The sequence below is a fragment of the Benincasa hispida genome, chromosome 5 (genome assembly GCF_027475165.1).
Source record: "Benincasa hispida cultivar pf3 chromosome 5, pf3_genome.v1.1, whole genome shotgun sequence".
Taxonomy (NCBI): Eukaryota; Viridiplantae; Streptophyta; class Magnoliopsida; order Cucurbitales; family Cucurbitaceae; genus Benincasa; species Benincasa hispida.
Window position 1 is genome coordinate 26,300,101 of NC_143482.1, and position 27,971 is coordinate 26,328,071.

Sequence of the window (27,971 nt, forward strand, 5' to 3'; positions counted from 1 at the left end):
TTCAGAGGTCAATCATGTCACCTTTCCTCAATATTTATAGAAAAATAGCGTTGCAAAGCTAATATTTTGATTTGAATTTAATTTATACAAATATTCACAATTATTTTTTTCAATTACTACTCAACTATCCTCACTTTCACATTCGTAGCCAGTTAATGCTTTTAACAATTTTTCCATCTATATTGGTGAAAAAGCTTTGTGAGAAGGCAATGTTCTAAAAGATGCAACAAATTCAAGTGTTGGGATACTGAAAATCGTCTCATCTAGGTTCTTTTCCTTCCACTGATGAGGAAAAAAATTGGAGCCCTATCTGTAAACGTTCTTTGGCCATTTTCAAACGAAGGTTCCTCCTTCCAAGCAGGTCCAAGAAGCCACGAGATTGCAGCCCCACCTAGAAATCCTCCAAGCTGACATATCAATGGAAGAAAATCAGCACCAGAATCACACTACACATATAAGAATCTTTCCAAAGTTTAATGCTTAAAATGCAGAAAATATTTCTATCTATAAATCACATTTCACGGGATGAGTTAAATTTAGAAATGATTGGTCAAATCCACTCTTATAATTGCAGACTTGAACACTTGGAGGTAAAGAGTGAAATGGTGAGGAGTGAAGAGTGAAGAGTTATGAAGTCTAGGGAGTTGTGAACTCCTGAGACTCACAATAAAAGGAGTTGATAAGATATATAATTAGTGTTTTTTTAGTAGTGGGACCAACCAACTCCTTGAACCAAACAAGGAGTGGAAGTTCACAACTCCTTGGGCCAAACACACCCTAGGGACTATTTGGGCCCCCGACTTAAAAGTTAATGGGGTGGGCTATTATAGTAGTGCTTACCATTATTCATAACCTCCAATTAACACTAGTACTATTTGAAATCCCTCATTGTTAGAATGTTCACTATTTTCTATCAATCCTCATCGTCCCTCTTTGTTACAGTGTTTACTATTTCCTACCTAGATTAAAATAGTCCACAAGCCAAACATAGACTATTATAACCTATAGATTAAAGCATTGACTATAATAACCAATCTTGCATCCCAAACGGCCCCCCTAGTTTGAGCAACTATCCACATGAACTTATTTCATTGCAATTAAAATTCAAATCAGCGGTTCGTTTGCAGTAGAAGTTTGATACTAATATTGCAACTATTTTAAAGTTTTGATATTACCTCTTTAATTCAAAGGTATAATTTGTAACAATCTGTATAATTCAGAAGTGGGTTGCGTATTTTTCCTAACGAAGTTGAACAGTGACAACTTCATAAGCTTAGGAAGACAAATGCTCAGATTGAAAGTTAGAAGATACAATTATAACAAGCTAACAGTACATAAAAGTGGATTTTACACTTTCTCCTTTGATTTTATGATGCAACATTCAAGCAAAAATACAGATCTCAAGACTTTTGGAGAGCTTGAAAAAGGGCAACATTCCTATGCAAATATCCTCTCAAGTTTTGATTTTATTACCACCTCTATCTTGAACCAAGTTAAAGAAAGAAATTGAAATTTCTCTTGGAAGAAGTATTCATCCCAAACAAATCAGAGGAGAGATCAAGTCAACAAATAACGAGGAAAATTGCAGGTACTTCAAATGCAATTCTTTCCTGCACGATTATACTCCTTTCTAAGTTATGTTTTTTTTTTTTAATTTAATTAAAAAAAAAAAAAAAAAAAAAAAAAAAAAAAAAAAAGATACCGAGACTTTTCATTAAGCTGCACATGCACGCATACACACCTGCCTATTATAGCATCTCTTACCCTCAATTGAAGAAGAAAGTACAAAAATAATATGTAAAAAACTACATTGCATGTATAGCAACATATTTTCAATTATATAAAAAAAAATTAAAACAAGTAGGAAGTCACTCTAAAACAAATGTGTGAGATTGGAGGTTGAAATCTCCACCCCGTACTTGGACTAAGAAAAAGTATGTTGATATTTTATGTCCTTCAGCAAAAAGTATAACTCAATTTTTATATTAAGATTATTCACTATTCAACAAGAGGAAATAAAATGTTGATATTTTGGCATTGAATTCTTCACCCAAGTCATCCAACTATTGTCTTCAATCGTTTCAAGACTACAACTTTCTCTCAATTACTGCTGCTCATTCCTTAATTTCCCCACCCTCTCACTCTGTCTATTGTCCATGTTTACTTTGACAACCAAACAAAAAAACGAAGGAAAATAGGAAAAAGAGAAGGAAAGCTTCATCTTTATCATTTGATGAAAATTTTTCGTTGATCATCTAATGAGCAGCAAAAAAGTAAAGGCCACTACCTAAAAAGTTCAACTAACCTTAATTGGCGATTTCTTTTTTTAAATAATGTTATTTTAATAAACAATGATAAAAATAGGACGGAGGAGAAAATATTGACAAAATAAGGTCAGTAATCATGGACCCGACATGTACCGCGCTCACGTCTAGTTAAGTTAAATCATGAACCGGGTCCACAATTTTCGTCAGATATGGCCGCCGGGTCCACGAGTTCGTGGTCCCCAAAAATTGCCCCCCTCCAAATCTGCTATTCACCCGCTCCAAACCCTCTTTGCTCTCAACTTTCTTCCCCAGCCACCGCTGCCACTCGTTGCCATATACCGCCAACTACCCGCTGCCGTCCGTTGCTGCTTAAGGGTTTTTTTTTAACATTATGTGATATTATGGGTGTAGATCTATAATGTTTTTTGTGTATGGATGAATAGATCAATAGATCTAGGGTGTTATTTGCTGTGATCTAGATTTTTTATAAAATTTTCCATATTTTTGTAGATTAGTTTGGATCTAGTTAGCTTTTGTGCGCATTGAATTATGGGTTAATGGGCTGTTGTTTGGTGTGATCTAGTTCGTTTTTGGACTATTGTTTGGATTTCTTATTTTAGATTTTTTTTAACATTAAATGATATTGTGTGTAGATCTATAATGTTGTGTATGGATGTGTTATCTGTGGTTTGATTTTGAACCATTTACTTGGACCTTTTTTTTAAATTTTGACTGATTTATGGTTTGATTTTGGAATGTTTAACTTCAAAAGAAAAAATGGACTGCCATACGGCATTAGTTTGGAGTGTTATTTGGACCTTTTTTCTTGTATTTGAACTGACGTTGGATTGGGTTTAGGGTTTATGTGGACCTTTTCTTTTTTTTTTTTTTTTTGGTATTTGGACTGATGTTGGATTGGGTTGTTTGGACTTTATTTTTTTGGATTTGGATTAATATTAGGCTATTAAGTAAACTAGTGTGATAAAAATTTAATGAAGTCACATTTTCTTAATTTTGGACGGTTGTAAACAAGTTGGTTCAATATGTTTGTGCGTCCTGAAGATTTAGTCATTCTTGAACCTGAAAATAGAGGGGACAGTGATATTGAGGCAGAAACTGATGAATTATTTGGAGATTCAAATGCACAAAATGAAAATGAATTGGTACCTTCAGAGATGTTTACACAAATAGATTGGAAAATTACTAATTTAATTTGTGAAGGGTCAACATTGGATGAAAGGAAAAGATGGGTAGAACACTCAAGTCTAATACAAAAAAGAATGTTATTTAACACCTAAGAAGATCTACAAATGGATGTAAAAAAGAATAGTGACACATCACTAGATAATTCCAAAAATCATGTACTTTTTTTTAAAAAAAAAAAACATGAAAAAAGTGGGTGGTGGAAAACATTTTTCTGAAAATCATGTTAAAAAAACAAATGTCTTATCTATGGTGCAGCCGGAGAGTATTGACATTATTGGGGTAAGGAACAGGGTCCACGATTTCCTTCAACTCATTTGCTCCATGTCATTTGCCACGATGCAGCTATCACCACATGTCCACGAGTAAGATGAAACTCGTGTACCTGTACACGACTTTTCCTCTTTTAATTTAAATTTAAATGTTGCCTAAGAAATGAAGTTTAACTTTTTGGTTTATGTTTGTAAAACAAAATACATCTAAATAAAAATGAATAATAAAATTACATCTAAGAAATGATTATGTAGTTTGACAAATAATAGGAAAAAAGATTAATCAAATTATATTTAAATAAAAATACATCTAAAGTCAAAATTATCTATTACAAATTAATAGGAATTTCATGTGTCGCACGATGGTCGTCTTCTCTAACGCTAGCCACTACGAGGTACAAGAACCTCGAAGTGTGACCGGTGTATTGTAAGTGTAGAAGATATTGTTCAACATACACGTAGACTTATTGTTGCCGACACTAATAAGAGACATGTTCGTTGTAGACGCCAACAACTGGAGGTCGACACTATTCTAAAGCACATTGACCCAAAACCTCACATAGCTAATGATCTGGTTCTAGCTTCTCCTAGACACTTACTAAGAGTTTAGCTCTAGTCAGCAACACGAGTATTATACACCTGATGAATTTTCGTTTGTTGTCACCCAATGAGACATTGATGATGTAATTCAGCATCAACAATACTTTTCGAGGTTCTTGTACCTCATCGTGGCCAACGTCAAATAAGACGACCATCGTGTGGCATATGAGTTTCTGAAGATTTCTAATTGATAGTTTTGACATTAGATGTATTTTTATTAAAATATAATTTAATTAATCTTTTTTCCTACTACGTGTCAAACTAAATCATTTATTAGATGTATTTTTATTGTATTTTGTTTTATAGACAAGAAAAATTTGAACTTCATTTCTTAGGCAACATTTATATTTAAATTTAAATGTAAATTAAAATAAGAAAAAAGAAAAGAAAAAAGAAAAAAGAAAACTCGGGTATGGGGTACATGAGTTTCACCTTACTCGTGGACTGCATCCACGAGTCATGTGGTGATGGCTACCTCATGGCAGATGACATGGAGCAAATTGGAGCTGAAGGAAATCGTGTACCATGTACCCGACTTCCTTACTCCAATTTTGTCGATAGTTTTTAGTTGCGCTTGTGAAAAGTATTGACAAAATTGGAATAAGTTGGGTCTTAATCAAGCTACGATTACCCTTCAATGTTAGTTTCCACTCTCCCACTTGATAGTCCATCTCTAATGTTCGCTAGTTATATTCAACGCGCCTTAAGGTCATTAACCATTGAACTCCCAAGATAACATCAGCATTGCCTAAGTGCAAAGGAAATAAATCATTAATAACATTTAATTCAAGTAGGGTAAGAACGACAACTTTACGCATGCCTGTAGCTCGGACGAATTTTCAAGTGCCTAATAGTATTCCATAGCTTCAAGTGGGAGATTGAGGCATATTAAGGGCTTTCACCAACTCCTCATTGATAAAATTATGTGATGCTCCACTTGATTAAGACCACCACCATTTTGTCCCCCACCAATCCCATAACCTTCACCGTTTTAGGAAAATCCAAGCCCACAATGGAGTTGAGGGATAATCCCACTTTGTCTTATCTCTTACTCCTCCATATCAAGTGTTTACAATGTTGCCGCTACTTCTTCGGCTTCCCCTGATTCCGTGCCAGCCGCGTTGTCCTCCACTTCTTTCATTTCCTCATCCAAGTGCATCATTAGGTTCAACTCTTTCTCCTTGCAGCAATGCCCCGAACTATATTACTCATCGCATTGGAAGCACAGTCCCTTCTCTTGTCTACTCTTTATTTCAATGTCTGAGAGCTGTCGGTAAGTCCCTACATAAAGGGTTTCACGTTCGTGTCTTTTAGGGTTATAGTTCTCGAGGACTGGCTTGAGGTGGCCACTATGTTATGATTCGGGCTAATTATGACAAAGAGGTCGGCCTGAGGAGTCTAACCTGATTGACCCGACTGATTGGATGGGCTAGCTGTTTTCTAGGCCGATGGGCTGGAACTGGTCTTTACACTAGTATTGGGTACTGACACTCCCCACCTTTTTATTCAGGTCGTCTCACTATACTCGATCAACTGGGTCGTCGTCATTTTTTCTCTCAAGCCCACCAAATGAAACATTCTCATTTCAACTTGAATGTCTTCAGTCGGCCCACTTACAAACTTGCACTCCAAAACTGAGCCTAGAAAATCTTTCAATTAATTGGACAGTTGTTCTAACCGACTTCGATACTCACAAACAATTACCTCTTGTTTTAGGTTTAATAATTGTGCTCATCGATCCTCCTCCTTCACTGGCAAGAATCCCAACAGTAGTTGCTCCCGAAACGCAGCCCAGCTCGCTATGGGTGTATGCACGTCTTCCTATTGATGCCATTCAAGGGCTACCCCTTCCAAACAGAGAAACGCCACCTCCAATTTATCTTTCTCAGACATACGATTAACTTCAAAATGTCTCGCTACACGGTGGAGCCATCCATGGGGATCATCCTCTACGTCCCTTTGAAAATCGACACCTCCAACTTTCTCCGTCGCATATCAAACAACAAAACTTCTCACTATTGTTCCGCATGTTTCCCCAATACGATTAATTATTAGCCTCTCATTAAAGTTCCTACGATGAAAGTACTTTAGAAGAAGCACTTCCAAAACACCTATAGTAAGATGGAGCTTTATGCCATGTGGACTTGACAAGCATGTGCTAGGTTTCCAAAGGTTCATGCACTCGGGAAATATCCAAACAATGCAAGAAAATAAAAATAAAAAAACAAGGGAAATATACTCCTTGATTGATATACTGTAATAATATTTCTAACTCAAGACTTAAGCTTCAAGAACGGTGAAAGAAAGATGAAAAACGAACAAGAAAACAAACAAAGATAATTCTGTTAGGCCACCAATTATTCACACTTACACATATGAGTGAAAGGACAAAGAGTTTCTCCCAAGGGGACAAACCATTAATGGGAGGGGAAGGTTGTTATGCAATGCGAAAAGGGAGGGGACGACAAGTATGGCTGGAGGAGGCTGGACATCTAAAGGTTTAAGTAGAGTTTTTCTTTACTGTTTGGGTGTGGAGATTTTAGTAGAAGATGGTAGTCTTCTTGGAGAGAATTTCCCAGCTCTCTCGAAAGTGTTGGGTTGGCTTGTTATCTTTTGAATGTTCTTATTATTTCCTTCTTGTTAAACTTGTGTTGTTATTTCCAGAATCATACATATGTAAGTCAGAGAAGTTATTGCCCTGTTTTTAAGGATTTGGGTGTTTTGTTGGGTTTTTCTGTGTGCAGGTGGAAGAGTCCTAACAAATTCCCCAGCAAATTCTAGAGCGTTGGCTGTTGCCTTCTTCAATCTTCAGCAAAATATTCCACACCTTACTCTGATGCCGCAAACTCTCTCTTAAACCCTTCAGCCTTGGTCCCCATATCCCAGAATAACAGACTCGACGTTCACTGCCAACTCTACTCATGGGAAATTCCTTTCTCGCCCCTTCTCACATAAGTGTGATAAATAGGGGGGCCTTACAGCAGGTCAACAACATAAATCTCTATCATCTTGAGCAGTTTATCTTGAAAATATTTTACGTTTGCATTTTACAAACCAAAGGACATGACTTTATAGCTTTGGAGCTGATGGAGATGAAATACGACCAATGGTGAATTGGCCTTACCCCAAGAATGTCACTGAGAGGGTCTTGGGTGTAGTCAAACTAATTGGTTGAAGTTACTACTAGAAAACCAATGTCCCAAGTATTGCATCTTTAGATTGACTAAAGACAAACTTCTTCCTATTGGTCATAGGCAAAAAGGAAGAAGAAGATAAAATAAAAAACAGGAAAATCGTTGCTGATCTAAGGTTTTTTTTTTTTTTTTTTTTCTGATGAAGAGGAAGAATTTTTTGAGATTTTTCTCTCATCGTGGGTTGCATATTTTCTGGAATTTCTGAGACCACCTCATGCAGTTTGTGTGTTGCAGACGTATCTCTCATCCAAGCTTGTATGCTATATTCTGTGGGTCACATCCGTCAGTGGCAAGCTCCTTTTAATTGGGTCAGTTTCTCAGATTACTTGCAAATTTTAAACTTGTTTGGGCAATTGGGTCAGGCCCAAATTTTAATTTGCAATCTATTCTTTCCTAGCTTAAACTACAGAAAACAAAGCCTCTTCATCAATGGCATCTTCCACTCACAACAATCCAGAGGGAACCTTACTTCCAATCACAAATCACAAATTAATTGGGAAGAATTATCTCTCCGGTCACAGTCTTTATGATGTTTGTTGTGGAAAAGGAAAGAAAGATTACATAGTAAAACTTCTATCCCAGATAAAGATGATAAACAATACAAGGTGTGGAAAGCCAAAAACAATATGGTCATGTCATGGTTAATCAATTTCATGACAACTGAAACTGGTGAAGGATTTTTATTCTTCTAAGCAGCTTGTGAAACTTACTTCGATCAAGAAAATACTTCAGAATCCTTTGAATTAGAAGGAAAACTTCACGAGCTAAGGCAAGGTGATATGCAAGTTACTCAATACTTCACCCAACTTTCTCGTCTATGGCAACAACTCGATACTTTTGAAAGTCATAAGTGGGAGTGCACTAAAGATGCAACTACATACAAACAAATTGTTTAGAAGAAACGGGTGTTCAAATTCCTCCTCGATCTCAATAAAGAATTAGATGAGGTACATGGCTGAATCCTAGCAATTAAACCTCTACCTAATATTAGAGAAGTTTTTGCAGAAGTAAGAAGAGAAGAAAGCAAAAAGAAGTTAACGTTCGGAGTGATTGCAAACTTGAAACCAGAAGGATCTACCTTACTTGTTCGAACTCTTGGTAATGAGGTATGCACTCCAAATATAAGTTTCCATGATACCCATTATAATCGAAATCAGAATTACAATGGAAATGAAAATTGACCACAAAAGCCAAGGCCATGGTGTGAGCATTGTAAAAGGCCAAGGCATACCAAAGATGTATGCTGGGATATTCATGGCAAGCCTCCAAATTGGAAGTCAAACAAAGGCACTAGTGATAGACGAGGAAAGGCATACCAAGCAGGTACATCATCATAAGGTAATGTAGCTTCAGAAAATAATATTTTTACTAAAGAACAATTGGATCTCCTCCTAAAACTATTTGGACAACCCAAGATTACACAAAATTCATCCAAAGCAAGTGCAGCATTTGTTGCTCAATCAGGTAATTCTGTTTATGCCCTTAATGCATTTACAAATTTTAGTACATGGATTGTTGATTCTGGAGCCACAGATCACACGACAGATGACGTGTCTCTTCTAACTAATTACTCACCTTGTACTGACCAACCTAATGTGAGAATTGCCGATGGAGCTTACTATAAAATAGTGGGAACTGGCAATGTTTTTGCCTCTAAAGACCTTATCCTAGAAAATGTTCTGCATGTTCCAAACCTTCAATGCAATCTCTTATCCATAACTAAACTCACTCGTATTAAAAATTACAGAGCAATTTTTCACTCACATAGTTGTATCTTTCAGGATTTGAATTTGGGGAAGACGATTGGCAATGCTAAAGAATCCTCGGGTCTCTACATCCTGAATGTTCCCAAGTCTCAAGTTAAGGAGTTGGGTGTTGACAAATCTACTTTTCTTGTTATTTCTAAAGATAATTATGATGGTAGAATAATGTTATGGCATAAGCGTTTAGGCCATCCCAATTTTATGTATTTGAAATGGTTTTTCCCAAACCTTTTGAGTAAATATTCTCAGGTTTTTCAATTTGAGTCGTGTGAATTGGCTAATACCTTGTAAGTAACTACAAACCCTCTCATCCTTTTTCTATGATCCATAGCGATGTGTGGGGGGCTAGTAGGGTTAAAAGCATAACAGGAGCTAAATGGCTTGTTTCCTTTATTGAAGATCATACTAGACTCACTTGGGTATTTTTAATTAAAGAAAAAACTGAAGTTATTGTCATATTTCAAAGTTTGTATGTCATGATTCTTAATCTCTTCGTTACTAAAATTCAAATTCTTCAAACTGATAAAGCTAGAGATTACTTTAATACGTCTTTAGGAAATTTTTTAAAGAAAAAGGGTATTGTTCACTTAAGTACTTATCCAGATTTTCCTCAATAAAATGGGATTGCTAAAAGGAAAATTAGACACCTCCTACAAGTTTCTAGAGCTTTAATGATTTCCTCTAACACCCCAATCATTTTTAGGGAGAAGTTTTTCTAACTGCAACCTACCTCATTAATAGAATGACATCACGAATTCTAGGTTTCAAAAGTCCTTTACAAAAACTTCAGGAGCACTATCCACGTACAAGATTATTCTCTAAAATTCCCTTAAGAATTTTTGGATGTACTGCATTTGTTCAAGACCATCAGCCCAATAGAAGTAAACTAGATCCTAAGGCAATCAAATGTATCTTTATTGGTTATGCCCCAAGTCAAAAAGAATACAAATGTTATTCACCTTCTTCAAAGAAGTCCTATATCTCCATAAATGTATCTTTCGTTGAAAACCAACCCTACTTCTAACAAGGAAATGACACTGAAACACCCTTCCTCACTGAAACTGAAGGAAGCACTAGCACAATCTTGACAGACGCATATACTTTGTTAGACCCTTTAATTTTCAATGTCCCAAAGCCTTGATGGATGAATGAAAAAAAAAAAAAAAAAAAAAAAAAAACCAATAGTCTATACTAGAAGGAAAACAAACCACTTCCAAACCTGAACCAATTCCTGGCCAAAAAACAACCGAAATATAAGAGAATTTTGTTCCCAACTCCGAAATGCAAATTCAAACAAAAGACATTGATCCACATCGCTCAACGAAAAGGGATAAGAACTTGTACCAAACATCCCATTCAAAAATACCTCTTTTACAAATATCTCTCTCGAGTTCAAAGCATTCACATCTAATCTAACCAACATACAAATCCCGAATAATGTTTATGGGGCCCTTTAAGGATACTAATTGGAAGAAAGCTATTCTGGAAGAAATAAATGCCTTGGAAAGAAATAACACGTGAGAAATAACAAACCTACCCTTAGGAAAGAAAACAGTAGGATGCAAATGGATCTTCACTGTCAAATGCAAAGCAAGTGGAGATATAGACAAACTCAAAACAAGACTGGTTGCAAAAAGATTCACTCAATCCTACGGTATTGATTATCAAGAAACCTTTGCTCCGGTAGCAAAATTAAATACTATTCGTGTTCTTTTCTCTTTAGCAATGAATAATGATCGGGTTCTACACCAATTAGACATAAAAAATCTCTTTCTTAATGGTGACTTAGAAGAAATCTACAGGGATATGCCTACTGGTATGAAATCAACAAAAACCACTAATAAAGTGTGCAAACTCAAAAAATCCCTTTATGGTCTAAAACAATCCCCGAGCCTGGTTTGACAAATTTTCAAAAGTTGTGAAAGACAAAGGATACTTGCAATGTTAATCTGATCACACACTATTCATAAAACATTCATCCAGAAGAAAAATTGTAATTATTATTGTCTATGTGCATTATTCTCATAGGAGATTATGACGAAGAAATAAGGAACATAAAGTTACTCTTGGCTATAGAATTTGAAGTAAAAAAATTGGGCAACCTCAAATACTTTCTAGGGATGGAAGTGGCTCACTCAAAGAAAGTTTTGTGTGTCTCTCAAAGAAAATATGTCATTGACCTCCTAAAAGAGACAGGTATGCTCGAGTGTAAGCCCTCTAATACTCCTATTGATCCTAACTACACCGTAGGAAAAGAAAACACATTTGTTAATAAGGAACAATATCAAAGACTCATTGAGAAGTTGATTTACTTAATTCACACTATACCTGATATTTGTTTCGTAGTAAGTTTTGTGAGTCAATTTATGAACAATCCTACTGAAGAAAATATACAAGCTGTTTATAGGATTCTCATATACTTAAAAGGAACACTTGGAGAAGGATTGAGGGCTCTTGCTCAAGGAATAGGTGAAGGAGTATGGCTTAAAAGCATCTTATCAAAATTAAGAATCATATCTGAAGAACCAATGAAGGTCTACTGTGATAACCAAATAGCAATAAGTATTGCTAAAATCCCTGTCCATCATGACCGTATAAAAATGTAGATATTGATCGACATTTTATCAAAGAAAAATTTGAAAACAAAAGCATCTCTCCTACATACCACCAAGATGCAGATTGCAGACATACTTACCAAGGCTTTATTCAAGAACATCTTTGATGCATTAAAGACCATGATGGATTTAATTAACATCTACAACCCAGCTTGAGGGGGAGTATTGAAAATAGGAATATTTATTTTTTGTAATTACTAGTTTTTCCTTTTTTATAATTTCCTTTTGTGCATATTTAATTCTTTTAATCTTTCTCCTCATTTTACCGTTGAATTATTGCCTTTTATGATTTCTACCCCTCTTTAAATTTAGGGTTCTACCTTTGTATAGCGTAGGAATAAGAAAAATTCTGTCTACCAAAACTACAGTAATAATAATAGTAATGTCAACTAATTCTTTGAAACCTGACCCAACCACTCAATAAAAATCTACTACACCAACAAGCTTTCAAACCGAATAGAAATTTTGTTGGTTTATCAATTGTCCAGTTGCGCTAAGAGAAAACATTGTAATCCTTGGTTAGAATGTCGGAAGGATATTAATCTATATGGCTTATAGGTGGAGCACCTAATGATAAAGATGAACGTGGGAAAGAATCTACTAACCTAGCTCGATGAACCCTCTGTGAAGCTCTAGTCCTTCCTGCTTACAGTGCTGGATGTTGAAGCATCAAGAAATAAAGTAAAATAGAGGTTAGGCTAGGTTTATGGACAAACTTATATGCCTTCTTGGTATGGCAGCTTATAGTTGAGTCATCTACCTAGATGATCATGTGCCCTGGGTTAGCTTCACATGGCTTGAATCATACAATCACACTTTCTTAACATCCCTCATCCCAACTTTTTAGCAACCCATGCTCCCCTAAAAAAATAGGGGGGGAAAAGGTTCCGTTATAAGTTATACCAATGAGTTCTTCAGCCACAAGCCACTCAATCATTGTGTTTGGTTAATGACTATCAAATTTCAACTTCACGCAGACTTTCTCACACATTTTCACCATAACTATCATCAAACTATTCTTTAGATTTTGAATATAGGGGTTTTGAAGGGTTTTTCTTTTGTATAATCTGTGATCTGGCCCCTTTTTTTTTATCATTAAGCTTGTTGGTTAGTAAGTTTGGTTTGTTAGGCTGTTTTGTTCAACAGCTTTGTGGGGCTCATCCTATTTAAAGGATGATGCAGCTTGTGTTTGAAATTCTGAATTCAATTTGAATAATATTGAGTTCGAGAATTCTTCAAGTAGTCTACACCAGATTTTGTTCATATTTAAAACAAAACTTGCATAAGAATGAAAACCTTGAGAACCCCCAAAATCTAGAAAAATACAGTGAATTCGACCTTAACAGTATACATACGTAAAATAAAAAAGAAAGAAACAAGCATTCCAGAAAAAACACGAACATCCCTTGGTCCTCACATTCCCACTCAGTCAAATGGAAAAAGAAAGGATAATTCCTACACCCAGGTGGCCAGGTATGACTGACCGAAGCCAAACCAAACTAAGCAATAAAATAAATGAGGTCTAAAGCTTCTCACCTCCAATTATTGAACATTGCCAGACTTAGGTTTTGCACGAGATGCTGAAGCATTTTACTAAAGGATCAACAATATCAAGAAAACTTCATGACAACCAGATATCTTCTAATTGAGCAGCAACAAAAAAAAAAGTTTTCATCTATTCACAAACTATAAAAGTAAATGGTAGGGTCTATTCTATGGGGGCTGTGGGGGCGAGCGTAATAGTAGGGTCTTTAGAGGGGTGGAGAAAGACCCTAGTGAGATTTGGTCTCTCATCTATTTTCATGTATCTTTATGGGCTTCGGTTTCGAAGACTTTTTGTAACTACTCTATTGGAGTTATTTTGCAAAGTTGGAGTCCCTTCTTGTAGAGGGTGGTCCATTCTTTTGTGGACTGTTTTCTGCCCCCGTATTCTTTCATTTTTTCTCAATGAAAGTGGTTATTTCCATTGAAAAAAAGAAGAAAAAAACTATAAGAGTATAATTTCATCACTAACTGAAGTTCAAGTGTTCTTCAAGGGAGAAATAAATAAATAAATATTGTCTATCCTCAAACTTACATGTCCCCAGTTATCGATGCCTCTGGACATTATCCCGATAGCCTGCAAACCAAATGATCATTGATATTATTCTCCTATTAACAGATACAAAAAATTAAATGGCAACCAATAGATTAAACGTTACAGAATAGTAATTACAGATGCAATTCTAAGTGTTTGTAAGTGAATGCCAACCGATTCCTATGGTTGAAGTAAATTTATCAGGCACACCGGAAGTCTGAGAGATCATGTGATAATTTATATCCACTTTTCTTACCAATCTGACAAAAGAAAAGGAAATTAGAAAACACACCATATTTAAGATTATTATTTGAGCGATGTGCCGAAGATCTTCTTTGCCTCTACCGACCAGTTTCCTATGTCTTGCAACAAATACAGCAAAGGATCCAACCTGAATCAGAAGTCTAACAATTAAAATACTTGGGAACAAAGAAAATGCCAACCATTCATCAAAATAGCTTAAACGTAACAAGTATAGCTTTTTTCTTCCATGTCAACAATATGTAGCCTTCTTATGACAAGTTTTCCTTTTTTTTTTTTTTCCCCTTCTTTCTGATGAATAAGCTTCTTACCCCAGGCACAGGCTTGAGTTAGTTATGGAGCTAAAATATGCAATTAATCAAAATCTTCACAGCAGAATAAAGTTTGCAGTTTCTCAAGTTCAAATAAATCTTTAGAGAAGTAGCGGAAGTGAAATTTATAGAAGACCGTTAAATGAAGCACTGGAATGACAAAAAAATAGAAAAAAAACCCAACATCCTGATACCTACTTCCTTGTTAAGGTTTTTTTGTCCCACTATAAGGTAAATATCAATGGCTACTTTCCGTTTCTTTTTTTCTTTTTTGTTTTTTAGTTTTCTCTGCCATGCATGTTGCCAAAAATCAAGTATGCAAATGAAAAGGGAGTCATACCAGTCCAAAGATTGCTCCTGATGCACCAACAGAAGGTGCCTTGCAGAACCAATAACTCATGGATGAACCTGATTTTCTTGAAATGATCGAGTCAAAATGGTATTTAATAATATCATGGCTATTTTATTGAGATTACGAGTTGTACTTGCAATTGCCGAGGCAAAGTACACTGCAAGAAATCTCCAAGTACCAGATACTTTCTCCACCGCGGGACCAACAGAATTTAAAGAATAACAATTAACCTGGGACAAAAACTTTCAATTGTTTATTTCAAGTCATTAAAGAAGACAAAAACAATGTAGCATGTGCCACAAAATATTAGAACCATATACCATCAAGTGCCCAATATTTGCATGCAAAAAAGAAGACGTGACCAACCTCCATAATTGTCCTTGATCAATTAGACCATTTATCTGCAAATTATAAGTGAATCATGCAGTAAACGTCCAACATACACAGTTACAAAATTATATACCAAACATGATATCTGTAGTAACTGAGGATCACCTTAGCTCCCCATAGGAGTAACTTTCCTTCTGATGCTACTTGAGCTAGATAAGCTCTGTAGAAATTACACAGCACATGTTTAACAGATAAGATAAGCAGGAATTAGAAGAATAAAAGAAAAGATGTACATCAGATAACATAATCGTAGGAACGATATCAAAGAGAAAACAGCTAACTGTAAAACTCACAAAATATTAACAGCAAGAAGAATATTGGTCCATCTTTGATCATTTTGTGGATTTCTATTTGATGTTTTCCAGTGAGATATCCGCTCATTTTTTAAGCTACTCCCAGTTTCCCCACCACCAAAGAAATATAAACAAGCAGCATGTGTGGATGATAAAATAACTTCAAGAAAATTTAATCCTGGAAAATGAAGAGCACTTGAACACCATGCATTCTTCACTTTAGAAGAGAATTCAATGACAGGAGCAAGTTTCTGCTGGAAAAGAAATAGAGCATGACAATAAAAGAAATTATTAATTACGAAGTACTACTATGCTTCAATCAGCATCAAAGAAATGGAGTTAGGAAGTACAGAACCAAGATTCACCAATTAAAAGATAATAGAAACCGAAGAAACTGTGTTGAGATTATCACAGAAGCAATTTGAAATACTCAATACACATTGAATAATTTTGTAGAGACTTTTTAATCCAAATAGAACTCAAATAAGGCCTTTTATATGCACAAAAAGTGAGAAAGATTTATGTCAGAAATCTATGTTCACCAAAAACTAAGACTATAGCAATGTCATAATCTTGTGTGATGCAAAGCAATATGATAAATTAATGGGAAAATGATGTAATAGGAATTGGGGTAATTTAGTAAGTTTAGAATTAGTTATCCTATCCCACACTTCATTCTCTATAAATAGAGAACCTCTCTCTTGTATTCATTAGATTTGAATCATTTGAATAAAACTCTCATTTAGGCTACATCCAATGGTATCAGAGTGCCAATCCAACGCGCATTCCTTTTGGATCTCGAAACATCGTGGACGCGGAAGCATCCTCATCAACTAAGGTCGTGGAAGCCCATTTGTCTTCTGTTGAGAAATCAGTCTTTGAGATGAAAGGGGGAAATTGGAGAAATCCATTCCATGTTGGCCCAAGTGGCCCAAGCCTTGCTGCGATTGAACATCCAAGTCGTGGAAGACTATCAAGGACACTAAAACGCATCTAAAAAGTGCGTTTTCTGGGTTTAGAATTTATTTAGTTTTATGCATAATTTGAGATCTTTGATGCTTTTATTGTTTGATTGTAGGAAATCGAGGAATTGGATGAGAACATGCAATTTTGGAAGATTAATGACCAAAATACCCCCAAGAAGGTCAAATTTTGACCATAGGCATTGATCAATGGAGAAAAAGGAAAGAAAATTCGGAAATCGGAGGCAGCGCAGTGTTGAACAAGCGTTGCAACGCTGCCCCATGACGCTGCAAGGCAAAGAGCTCATGGAAACAAGGCAGCATCACAACGTTGCATACGACTAGAATGCACTTAATTACCGTCAGAGTTGCAACATACCCTGGAGCGTTGCAACATTGTGATTGCTGCCTATATAAGCAGTTTATGGCCGATTTGATTCGGGGAGGCCAAGAGAGGCACTTTTAGGGCTATCTTGAGAGCGTAAAGCAATATTTCGGTGAGACCTCCATGGGGAGTGTAATTCTGGACAGAGGCAACATCTCGAAGCTTCAAAGAATCAAAGATTTAAAGAGTTCGTTGGGTTGCGATTCTGGATTCGAGGACGAGAATCAAGAACACGGCTTGCAATTTCTTCCCTCTTTTATTTTCTGTCCTTCGTATTTGGAAACCTCATGAATGGTCTATGTTTGTGTTGTAACCATGAGTGACTGATTTGTGTTTCTAAGGTGTTGATTTAGTTTTATGGATTGTTAAAACTTATTTGGTTATTTCTTGGATTGAATTTATGCATAATTATTTTAGCATGTTTGTTCTTAAGCTTTTGATTAACTGATCACTAATTGAATGTTCTTTACTTAATGTCTATCTCGAGAGAGAAGGTGTTGAGTTGGATCTAGCAGGTTAAACTATTAATCGAGTATGCACAAGAGTGATAGGAGATTAATAGAGATTGTTGACGGAGGAACTTAATGTTGTGACTAGTCAAGTGATAGAAGAGATTCAGATCGATGGTTAGTCATTAGAAAGGGTTGAGCTCGAGAGAGGATACCTGGATAAAAGACTCCTAGATCTATAATTTGCATGAATCAATCTAAGGTCAAAGTAATTAATTTGTTTAATCCGTTTAACGAAATCATACCCTAGAACGTGTCTTTGTCTAATTTCACTACAATTTTATCTTTTCTTGCTTTTTAGGATTAGATTAGATTAGATTAATTCTCATCACAATCCGGTCCCCTAAATAAAATTAGAAGAATCTCTCAATAGCTAAAAGTCAAACCAATTCCTCAAAGGACGATACTCGGTCTCTTGACCGTTTTACTATATTATAATTTGACGTGTGCACTTGCGCTACCATTAGACACATTGACCGACAGAACAAAGGTGGTATTCGAATTCAAGAATCACAAGATTCAGGCGGGAACTAGGAGAAACCAAACAATCGAACCCTATTGAAAGATTTGAACCTACAAGAAACCTAGGAAAGACCAAGATTTTTGAAGATCCATATCAAGAACATAAACCGAGCAAGATTCCAACTTCGAGAAATTTGTATCGATCAAGATTTCCATCTCAAGAAAACCAAGGGGTACATGTTGCAAAATTCTAATTCGTCAAGTGAAGGAGAGAGTTATTACTATGAAATTCAAGAAAGGCATAATTATAATCTTCAAGATTTTCCAAGAATCCTTCCAGAACTACATTTAAGCACTCAAAAAGATCAAGAATTCAATCAAACAAGGTGTGAAAATATACTAGAAACAAACAAAAAAGAAAGGCCAAGAGATTCAAGACTTGTGTATGAAAGAATTGAAAGCAAACAAGTTGAGATATGGAACACAAGTGTGAAGGCCATATTAGGCGAAGATGAAAAAATTGAAGGAGCTGACATCGAGGTTGCATGGTTTGAATCGGATGAGGAAGAACAATCAATCGAAAATTTGAAAATCAAAGATGAAGATGTTGAGAACGAAGATGAAATTTTCTGTAGAAATGAAGTCAATAAAACCATTTCGAAATCAAGGCTTGTGCAACCAATTTTGAATGAAAGATATGGAGAAAATTAAGAAAAATGTATCATTTGCGATTGATTCATTGTGTAAATGAAGGAAAGCCAGACTTGTTATAGAAAAAAGCAAGGAAGACGACGATGGAAGATTTGCAAACAAAGGTTTTTTCTTCATCGATCAAGCCCAACCCATCTATTTTAAAGAAGTGACCCGAGGATATTGGGCTACCTAGTTTATCAATTTAGCTTTGTATTTTTCAAGGAAGAGGATATTAATTTCCAGGTTCCTCTATGTCAATTTTCAACATCTTTGGAGGTGTCACTAATTTGGAAGCTTTGCCATGTTCATGATCTTAAACGGCAATTTTCTATGAAAGTGTTTTGCAACATCGAAAGAAGTATTTTTGCAACAATGACTCGCCCAATATTTTCATTCAAATTTTTTTTTAAACTCGAGGACGAGTTTCTTTTGGGAGGGATAGAATATGATGTAATAGGAATTGGGATAATTTAGTAAGTTTAGAATTAGTTACCCTATCCCACACTTCATTCTCTATAAATAGAGAACCCCTCTCTTGTATTCATTAGATTTCAATCATTTGAATAAAACTCTCATTTAGGCTACACTAGAAAAATTCCCTTCTGGTCCACGAGTTTTCAAGAGTAGGTTCATTGAGTCCCTATTGTTTCAAATTGGTCATTTTAGTCACTAAGTTTTCAACAATAGGTTTAAAAGGTCCCTCGACTAATAAATCAATTAAAATTAAACATGAATTTTGAGTAAATAAATGATGTGGCAAGATGACTTGGAAAAAGTATATATTTTCTAAATATTTGCCACCTCTCTCCTCCTTTTCTCCTTTTTTCTCCCTCTCTCATTCTCTCTCATCCCCCTCCCTTCTCTTCTCTGGTTCTCTCTCCTCCTTTCTGGGTTTATGGAGAATAATATGGAGATATGAAAAAGGAAGAATTAAAAACAACAAAAAATGTCGGGCAGTCCAATATCTCCTTCAATATCCCTAAATCTTCTTTTTTTAAAAAAAAAAAAAAGAAATTGCAGTACTTATGCATTACAAAAATTGCTTCAAGAGCTCCACAACTTGTCTGATCAACTGCAAGTCTGTAATAACGAAACAGGAAATAGAATATAAATGTATTGATTATTACTGGAGCATTTTTATCTTAATTATATTATATTATATTACAAATAAAAAATTGTACTAGCTCCACAACTTATTACTATCTTCTTGTTTCTCATTTTCCTCTCCAATGGTCGTACTCAAAATCCCAAGTCTCCTCCTCTTTTTCCCCCTTCTTTTCCACTCCATTTCCATCCTCAATTTTGTCTTCAATGGCTTCAATTCCACCGATGTCTCCCTCTTCGGCAAACAGCAATGCCACCATCGAATCCCCGATCCTCGCTCTCACTAACAAACCACCAACATCTCCCTCTTCGTAGATAGCCCTCTTTGTCTTGCGTATCCTCATCTTTACCAAGGAAAACCAAGTTATTTACCTGACAGGTAGGGGTGTGCACGGTTCCCAAACTGAACCGAACCACAAACTTTAAAAGTATATTTTATGAAACCGAAATGCTCGGTTCAGTTTCACGGTTTTTTTTTTTTTTAATTTTTTATGCTTTTCATATTTTCTAAATTATAAGCGGTTCGGTTTGGTTCGGTTTCACAGTTTTTTTTAATTTTTTATGTTTTTCATATTTTCTAAATTATATATATATTGTTTTTTAAAAAGGTGGTTCGGTTTGGTTTCAAATCGGTTTTCAGATTTGAAACCGAACCGAATCGCAATAATCCGGTTTGAAAATATATCAAACCGAACTAAACCACGTTAATTCGGTTTCGGTTCGGTTTAGCATTTGGTTCGATTTTAACGGTTTTAATGATCACCTCTACTAGCAGGTCTTGCTTGGTCGTGTAAATACTTTGGATAGGTTTGCTAGGAAGATGGCCCCGCTAGTGGGTCTTTTTTGTTGTATTCCTTGTTGGAAGGCGGAGGAAAACATGAATCACCTTCTTTGGAGTTGTCAATTTGCGAGAACTATGTGGATTTGCTTCATGCAAGAGTTTGACGTTCAGATAGCTAGCCAAAGGGATATTCGTGCAATGATCGAGAAGTTCCTCCTCCATCCACCTTTCAGAGAGAAAGGCCACTTGTTGTGGTTTGCTGGGGTGTGTGTGGTGTTGTGAGATATTTGGGAGGAGAGAAACAATAGGATGTTTAAAGGTATGTATAAGGACCCTATTGAGATTTGGTCCTTAGTTAGGTTCCATATATCGCTTTGGCCTTCGGTCTCGAAGCTTTTTTGTAATTATTCTCTAGGCCACATCTTACTTAGCTAGAAACCCTTTCTTTTAGGGGTTACTTTTTGTAGACTTGTTTTTTTGTATGCCCTTGTATTCTTTCATTTTGTTCTCAATGAAAGTCATTGTTTTTATTAAAAAAAAAAAAAAAACAAAACAAAACAAAACAAAATTAGTTTCCCTATCCATCACGCTTTGTACCCTTTCAAAAATCCCCACTAAGCCCCCAAATTCCTCTTTCCTCTTCCCTTTCTCCACTTCTTTCATCTTCCCACCTCAATGCCTAGTAATCTTCTACATCTGTTGGGATGAGAGAGAACAAGAGAATATAGGTAAATATTAAAAAAAAAAAGTATCTATTTTTCCAACTCATTTTGCCACATCATCTATTTACTCAATTTTATGTTTAATTTTAATTGGTTTATTAATTCAGGGACCTTTTAAGTTTTAAACCTATACTTGAAAACTCAAGATCAAAATGGCCAATATGAAACATTGGGGACTAAACGCACCTATTCTTGAAAACTCAAGAACCAAAAGGGTATTTTTTTTCCTATATTAAATGTACTAAATGAGATGCTTTCCATAGATACTGGTGGCTAAAATCTCAACCTTTCACAAAACTTCTGGATTAATAAATAGAATATTCCCAACATCCTCCCCAAATTGCACCCAATTGTTTAAAAGGCGAGGCTAAGCTTTTAGGCTCACCTTGAGGCAAAGGCTCTAACTTGTAGCCTATAAACTTACGCCTCCTTTAATCTAGAAGAGGCTTACAGGTCCTCTAACATCTCTTTTCACCCTAACTTCGCTACAAAAGATGACGATCACTTCCTTCACTCAAACATCTCTCTTCATAAGGTTCTATGTGGTTTTCAAAAGGTGGTAAAACTAAAGTCCTTTGGTGGAACGTTTTTAAGCCCGTCAGTCGCTTTACTTTGAATCAACGAATAGAAACAACAATTGAAGGCGTCAAGAGGACTCAGATGGGGTTAGAAGGTTACAACTAATACAAACTTTTGTATTCAAACAAAATATTAATAATAAGAGAACCATTGCAGCAAATCTTCCAAAGTTACAAGCCTCTTGAAAAATACAAAACCTTAAATTATCGATTGACCCAAAAACTTAAACTGACGATGGATGAGGTAAATTTAATATTATATCATCTAACAAAATTACATTAACCCTCCAAACTTCCTATCAACATTCATGCAGAGCATTGGCCTACGCATCGCAGCTAGCCGTAAGTAACAAATATACAAGATCACCAAACAGAGAGACAAAACTCAAGAAATTTAATGCGCCTCTCTCAACAGTCAACAGTACTACAGTTCAAACCCATACAAAAGTCGAATCTGGAAATGATTTCGAAATTGAATAGCAGAAGATCAAAATTCGAGTCATCAAAACTGAGGTAAAGGGAATTTTCTGGATATCGAAACTGAAAATGGTAAGTAGAGAGAAAGAGAAAACCTTATCGAACGAATGGAGATTGAAGGCGAAGCGAATGTGATGGGTAATACGGCGGCGGAGAAAGTGAGTGAGACGGAGAGAAGTGGCAGTTGCGAAGAGATCAACGGCGGCGGGAGTGGGTTCAAGGAACAAGGGAAAGCCCAATGGTCCGGCACCGGAACTTCCCACCATTCTTCACTATGCTGCTAACTGTATACTGTCGGCTTGTCTCTATCTATTTCTTCAAATTTATTAAATGGCAAACTATTATTTGGGAAATTTGTACGGATGGCCCAAGTTTTTTGTCTAAAATGTCAAATGACTCATTTTTAAAAAATAATATCAATTGATCCTCTGCTTACATCATAATAGGATGAGATTACAAAAATGCCCCTCTAGTCTATACGAGTGCGCTCAAACTCAACGGTTGTCCCACTCCGCTCAAAATTATTGTGCAAGTGTCATTCAACCTCGCTCTGCAAAATCATCGTCCATCTACTGCCGTAATCAAAGTTCTCTACTAGGTTAGTGAATTTAATTTTTGTCTTCCATGCTGTGTTGCGTCTGATTAGGTTGGTTTCGTTTGATCGGTCGTCACGTTCATAACTGGTTTCGGGGTTTAATCGATCGCGTCTGTTTTTTATTTTGGGTTTCGATGTGTTCTGCATTGGTTGAGAATGAAAAAGATATAGTTAGAGTCAGACAAGGTAGTGGACGAGTTTTGCAAGAGCGAGATGTGATAGAGCGATTCGAGTAAAAGCGAGATGGGCTAGAGCGAGACGAGCGAAAGCGAGATGGGCAAGAGCGAGACGAGCGAAAGCGAGATGGGCAAGAGCGAGATTAGCAAGACTTTAACGGTATGTTTTGTTAATGATTTTTTAGTACGAAGCTGTTAACTAATAAATTGAATGTTCATACAATGTAAGAGTAATTTAAGATGTCAAAATCTTTGAAAATTCGTGAAGTTGATAGGTTTCTCGGGCAAGTAACTTGCCTGGCCCACGTTGCCAATGCCAACAAGATTGGAAAGCAAAAGCTTACCGGAAGGCAGTTAGAGATGTTCAAGAAAACAGTTTTTGGTCGCTTTTTAGACATTGAACTTGTATTCAATAGCCCACTAATCCACCATATGTTATTGAGGGAAGTGAAAAAGTCAGGAATGGACTCAATTAGTTTCTTTGTCAGAGGAAAGGTCGTCACATTTTCGAAGGACGACTTTTTATTGATCACTGGTTTGTGACGGTCTCCTACGCGAGTTGGACGGAGTGAGGAGTCCTCACAAGAAATTTTTACGAGGTACTTTGGTAGTCGGTCGACCTAAGATGCATTCCACTTGAATTTGCTTGAAGAAGAATACAAAAAATTGGTATTTGAAAATGACGATGATGCTGTGAAAATTACCCTAGTATATTACACAGAGGTTGCAATGATGGGTAAAAACAAGCAAAAGAATGTTGTCGATCGTACTCTATTTGATGATGTTGAAGACATAGACCACTACAACAATCTTGATTGGGGTACAATTATTTGGCAGAGGACACTCGACGCCATGAAGACCGCACTTAATGACAAGGTTGGTTTATACAAGGAGAGAGTGAGGGGAAATAAAAATTATGTTATGAAGTACTCTCCATGGATTTCCCCAAGCATTCCAGGTAGATGTTCCTTAACTTAACTTTATCTTTGGTTTAACATTAACATAGTTATAAATTTGAGTTGTTTGGATTTAGGTATAGACGTACGAGATCCTATCATCAATAGCAGGGAACGTTGCCACTCGAAAGAGCAAGGTAGCCATTCCTCGTATATTATGATGGTCATGCTCCCACTCGGTGTCATTCAAATCACTCGAGAGAGACATTTTTTAGTCTCAAAATATAAGTATAATCTATGTAGCCACAATATGTTTATTCGGTAGTTAAATGTACACTAACCATCTTATTGGGTTCCTTAATGTAGACAAAAGTCAAAGAGGGTCTTGTCATGTCCGATACTGAGAAGGAGTTTCGGGACACCTCAATTGATAGACGGGTCGTAAGACAAGCACACTCCGACATCGAGAGTTTAGGGAGCTCTAATAGTTCAAATAGTGGCAGTAGTTCATATAATAATAGTTCAGAAGGTGGGGAAGGTGAACAGTAGGGTAATTCAGAAGGTGGAGTGAGGGATGACGAATCTGATGGGGACCAAAACATCCACCAACCTACTTACACCCCTAGCGAGGATATGTTTCATGATGTGCTGGTGGGTGACGTACGTCCTGAGCCTAAGGAGGAGTGTTCTGTCCCGGAGGTTTCGGGCCACAGGGAGGGAGGCAATGTTGATCCTGGTGTATATGCGTACCTGCGGAGCATTGACAGCTCAATATTGAGTTTGGATGCCCGTGTATCAAACCTAGAGACGGACACGAGGGACATGAAAGCACAATTGTCAATTATTTTATTTCTATTACAGTCTATGAAGGATTCCACAGTGTTTGAGGCGATGAGGTCTCCCACTCCACAGACAGGCCAGGATGCCATTATGTCCCTTATCCCAACTGTACATAGGTCACCTAACCCACCTCCACCTAAGTCACTTACACCACCTCCACCTAAGTCACATACCTCACCTCCACCTAAATCACTTACCCCACCTCCACCTAAGTCACCGATCCCACCTCCACCTCTCAATTCATCTGTATAGCTTGATATCACGACCTTCTCTAGCACCCTACATCTCGATTCACAGGTATGATCATTATGTGATTCGAAAATTTCTTTCTTCATAATTGTTATTCAACATGTTCACCATTTTGATTTCTGTAGGTTATGGTCGAGGGTAGAAAAACAACATGTAAGAGGAAGGCCGTTGATAAATACACACCTCCTGTTGAACCAAAAAAAAAAAATAACAAAGGAGAAGGAAATTAAGGTTCAACTTCCTTTGGATCGTCCAAATATTAAGTACCCTCTCCCTGGGGTACCTACGATACAGTTTAAAGCGACGATCCAATACTCCTTGGAGCATGAGGTTCCAGCTGCTATATTGAAAGAAATGGTGAACTGGATTGCCAATAAGAATACGGACAACGAGGTTCGAGAAAATGTAGTTTAGCCATTATCCAAAACCTTTTTCCAGGAGTTGACTGAACCAAGTTCATGGGTTGAGTATGACGTAAGTTTACGATCCTTGTCCTTTTTACCAAGTACATATAGTTATAAACCCTCTCCTAACGTATATCTTGTTCTGGATGCAGACCCTAAATATCATATTTGAGTTCATGAAAGATAAATTCTATAGGCGACCAGTCATGTGTATGGCCCGCTTCACCATCCTGCCAATTGGAATAACGGTAATCATTTACTGCACATTTGAATAGGAATTCAATGGTTGACTATTATGTGTTTTAATGTGCTTTTCACCGTGTAGAGTCACCTAAATTCTCGAGATGGGGTCTACAAACATATTAAAAACAAGTCGACCTTGGATGCTACCGTAGCATAGGCAGATGAGACGTTACCGAATTATGTCATGGGTAAATTTGATGTCAAGTGGTCAGATGTGGACTTTGTATACACGACAACAAACATTAGTCAGCATTGGATGTTGATAGCATTCGATCTAAATAGAGGCCGATTGTTCGTATTTGATTCACTACCATCCATGACATCGAAGAAGAAGCTGGAGTCTTTCCTTGAACCGTTGACTTACACCCTACCATTGCTTCTTCACTACTGTGACTTGAAACGTTGAAAGTTGGACATCAAAACGTCTCATTGGAAGATATCCCAACCTACCTTTACGAATACATAGCACGAGTCGTTAGATTGTGGAATATTTGTTGTAAAATTCTTAGAACATTTAGTGACTGGTAGTGCCCCATCTGTAATAACTCAGGATAAGATGACTGACTATAGGATGCAATTGGCATGTCAATTGTGGACAAACACTCTATATTATTGATGTACATGTATATTATATATATTATGTGTATTATGTATATTATTGATGTAATTTTACTAACATGTTGTTTAAATTGTTAGTATAGAACACCATGAATATAGAAGATTCATTCATGAATAGCTAACAAGTTAAATTAAAATTATAAAAGGGAGAGGGAGATAGAGAGACATCTGAAGGGATTCATAAATAGACAAACTTTAGCAATCAAACTTATAAGCGAGACATTTTAAAAGGGATTACAAGTGATAGCAAGATTAGCAAGAGCGAGATGTTTCCAGAATGGTTCACGAATAGCCAACAAGTTAAATTACACTTATAAAAGGGAGATTGAGATAAGCGAAACATCTTAAGGGATTCATGAATAGACAAACTTTAGTAATCAAACTTATAAGCGAGACATTTTAAAAGGGATTAGAACTCTATATGATCGTTTATAGTCTTTACACGTTCGTTTAGTAACACTAGACGATCGCCCACCAATACCCCGCGATCGCTTACAAGATACTACATGATTGCTTATTAGATTTTATACGATCGCCTACCAAATGCTACACGATCGCTTAACTCTGCTACATGATTGCTTAGTAGAAGTAGACGATGAGCGGCACTCTACACGATCGCTTAACTCTCCCTCCTCACTTCTGATATTCAGACTTCACTGTCACACCCCATCCTAGACTATTCTCTGAGCCTAGGAAAGGATATGACTGCAGCAGTTATCAACCGTTTTGTTGATGCCTACTGCCTAATAACTCTTACGGAAATAACTCTAATACCAATATGCAAACTCATATACAGTGGATGCCTCTTAGGCAAAATTCATTAAGTTTAAAAACACAACATATTTAGAGTGATTACATTACTAGTTTCACAAGTCCTGATGCCTAAAACCTTAGCCTCAATATGAACAACTGTAATATGTGTACAATATTTATAGTAACTACCTAACAGACGGCTTACATTATCTTTATCCTTTAGGGGCAGAGAAAATGCAGAGCTATCTCTTGAGGATTTGACCGCTACCTGAGGGAAAGGAAAACATTTGAAAACGGGGTGAGCTTGCTGGCCCGGTGAGTGACTTAAGAAAAAAAAACTGATTCTCATGCAAAAGTCTCAATAAAAAGATTAAACTGAAATATAAATTTCTACAGTAACCTTGTACTGCAGTATAAATATTTTCCAAGCATAAAGCATATAAAGCTATTTTTATCAGAAAACATTAAAACTGTTCCTTAGTTGAGAATAACCCTGCTGTGGTTAAATCCTAACGTCAATTGCTAATCAAGAGAGAACCCTTTTGCTCAATCTTTGACTTTAACTACCTACGTGCACGTGGTCATACTAAGCACCGTCATACCTTTGTTACTTTTGCTCAGATACCTTTTCAAAACTTGTCCTTCAGTATCGAGTTGCTCGGATACCTTCTCAAATGTCCTTTGGTATCGAGTTTCAAGTAAAACTAGTCATGAAATGACTTTCTCTTTAAAGCATGTAAAGCATACCACATAGAAAACATGTCTTTAAAGATAATAATGCATGCTTGGTGTATTTAAACACACATAAATAGTTTTTCAATAAACTTTCATACATGGCATGCGTTTAAAACATAACTCATGGTTTGCTTGAAAATTACTTTGTAAAACTAGCTAGCATGAGAATAATCTTTCTTTTAAAATATGGT

At 36.3% G+C, this 27,971-nt stretch overlaps 1 protein-coding gene across 6 annotated transcripts; it reads right to left on the reverse strand.

Moving 5' to 3' along the window:
* Positions 1-22,599, reverse strand: RBL10 (RHOMBOID-like protein 10). Of its 6 annotated transcripts, none has more exons than XM_090314112.1 (10): positions 22,367-22,579; positions 15,599-15,852; positions 15,411-15,465; positions 15,236-15,316; positions 15,049-15,145; positions 14,904-14,971; positions 14,284-14,382; positions 13,992-14,033; positions 3,744-3,855; positions 1-407 (listed from the first exon to the last, which is right to left on the reverse strand). In XM_090314112.1, exons 1-9 carry the CDS (start codon positions 22,535-22,537, stop codon positions 3,784-3,786), a joined length of 939 nt encoding a protein of 312 aa, XP_090170238.1. In that variant the 5' UTR covers positions 22,538-22,579; the 3' UTR covers positions 1-407; positions 3,744-3,783. The 6 variants fall into 6 exon arrangements, with proteins under 6 accessions (XP_090170238.1, XP_038888169.1, XP_038888168.1 ...); XM_039032241.2 differs by lacking the exon at positions 3,744-3,855 and adding an exon at positions 12,520-12,568; XM_090314113.1 differs by having other exon boundaries at positions 297-407; positions 15,599-15,849; positions 22,367-22,599.
* Positions 22,600-27,971: the final 5,372 nt, after the last annotated feature.

Coding starts and splice junctions, on each gene's coding strand:
- RBL10 (XM_039032239.2), bottom strand. CDS start 22,537: ATGGTGGGAAGTTCCGGTGCCGGACCATTGGGCTTTCCCTTGTTCCTT. Junction 15,466..15,598: donor CTTCTTGCTGTTAATATTTT/GTGAGTTTTACA, acceptor TAATTTCTACAG/AGCTTATCTAGCTCAAGTAG. Junction 15,317..15,410: donor TACTCCTATGGGGAGCTAAG/GTGATCCTCAGT, acceptor TATAATTTGCAG/ATAAATGGTCTAATTGATCA.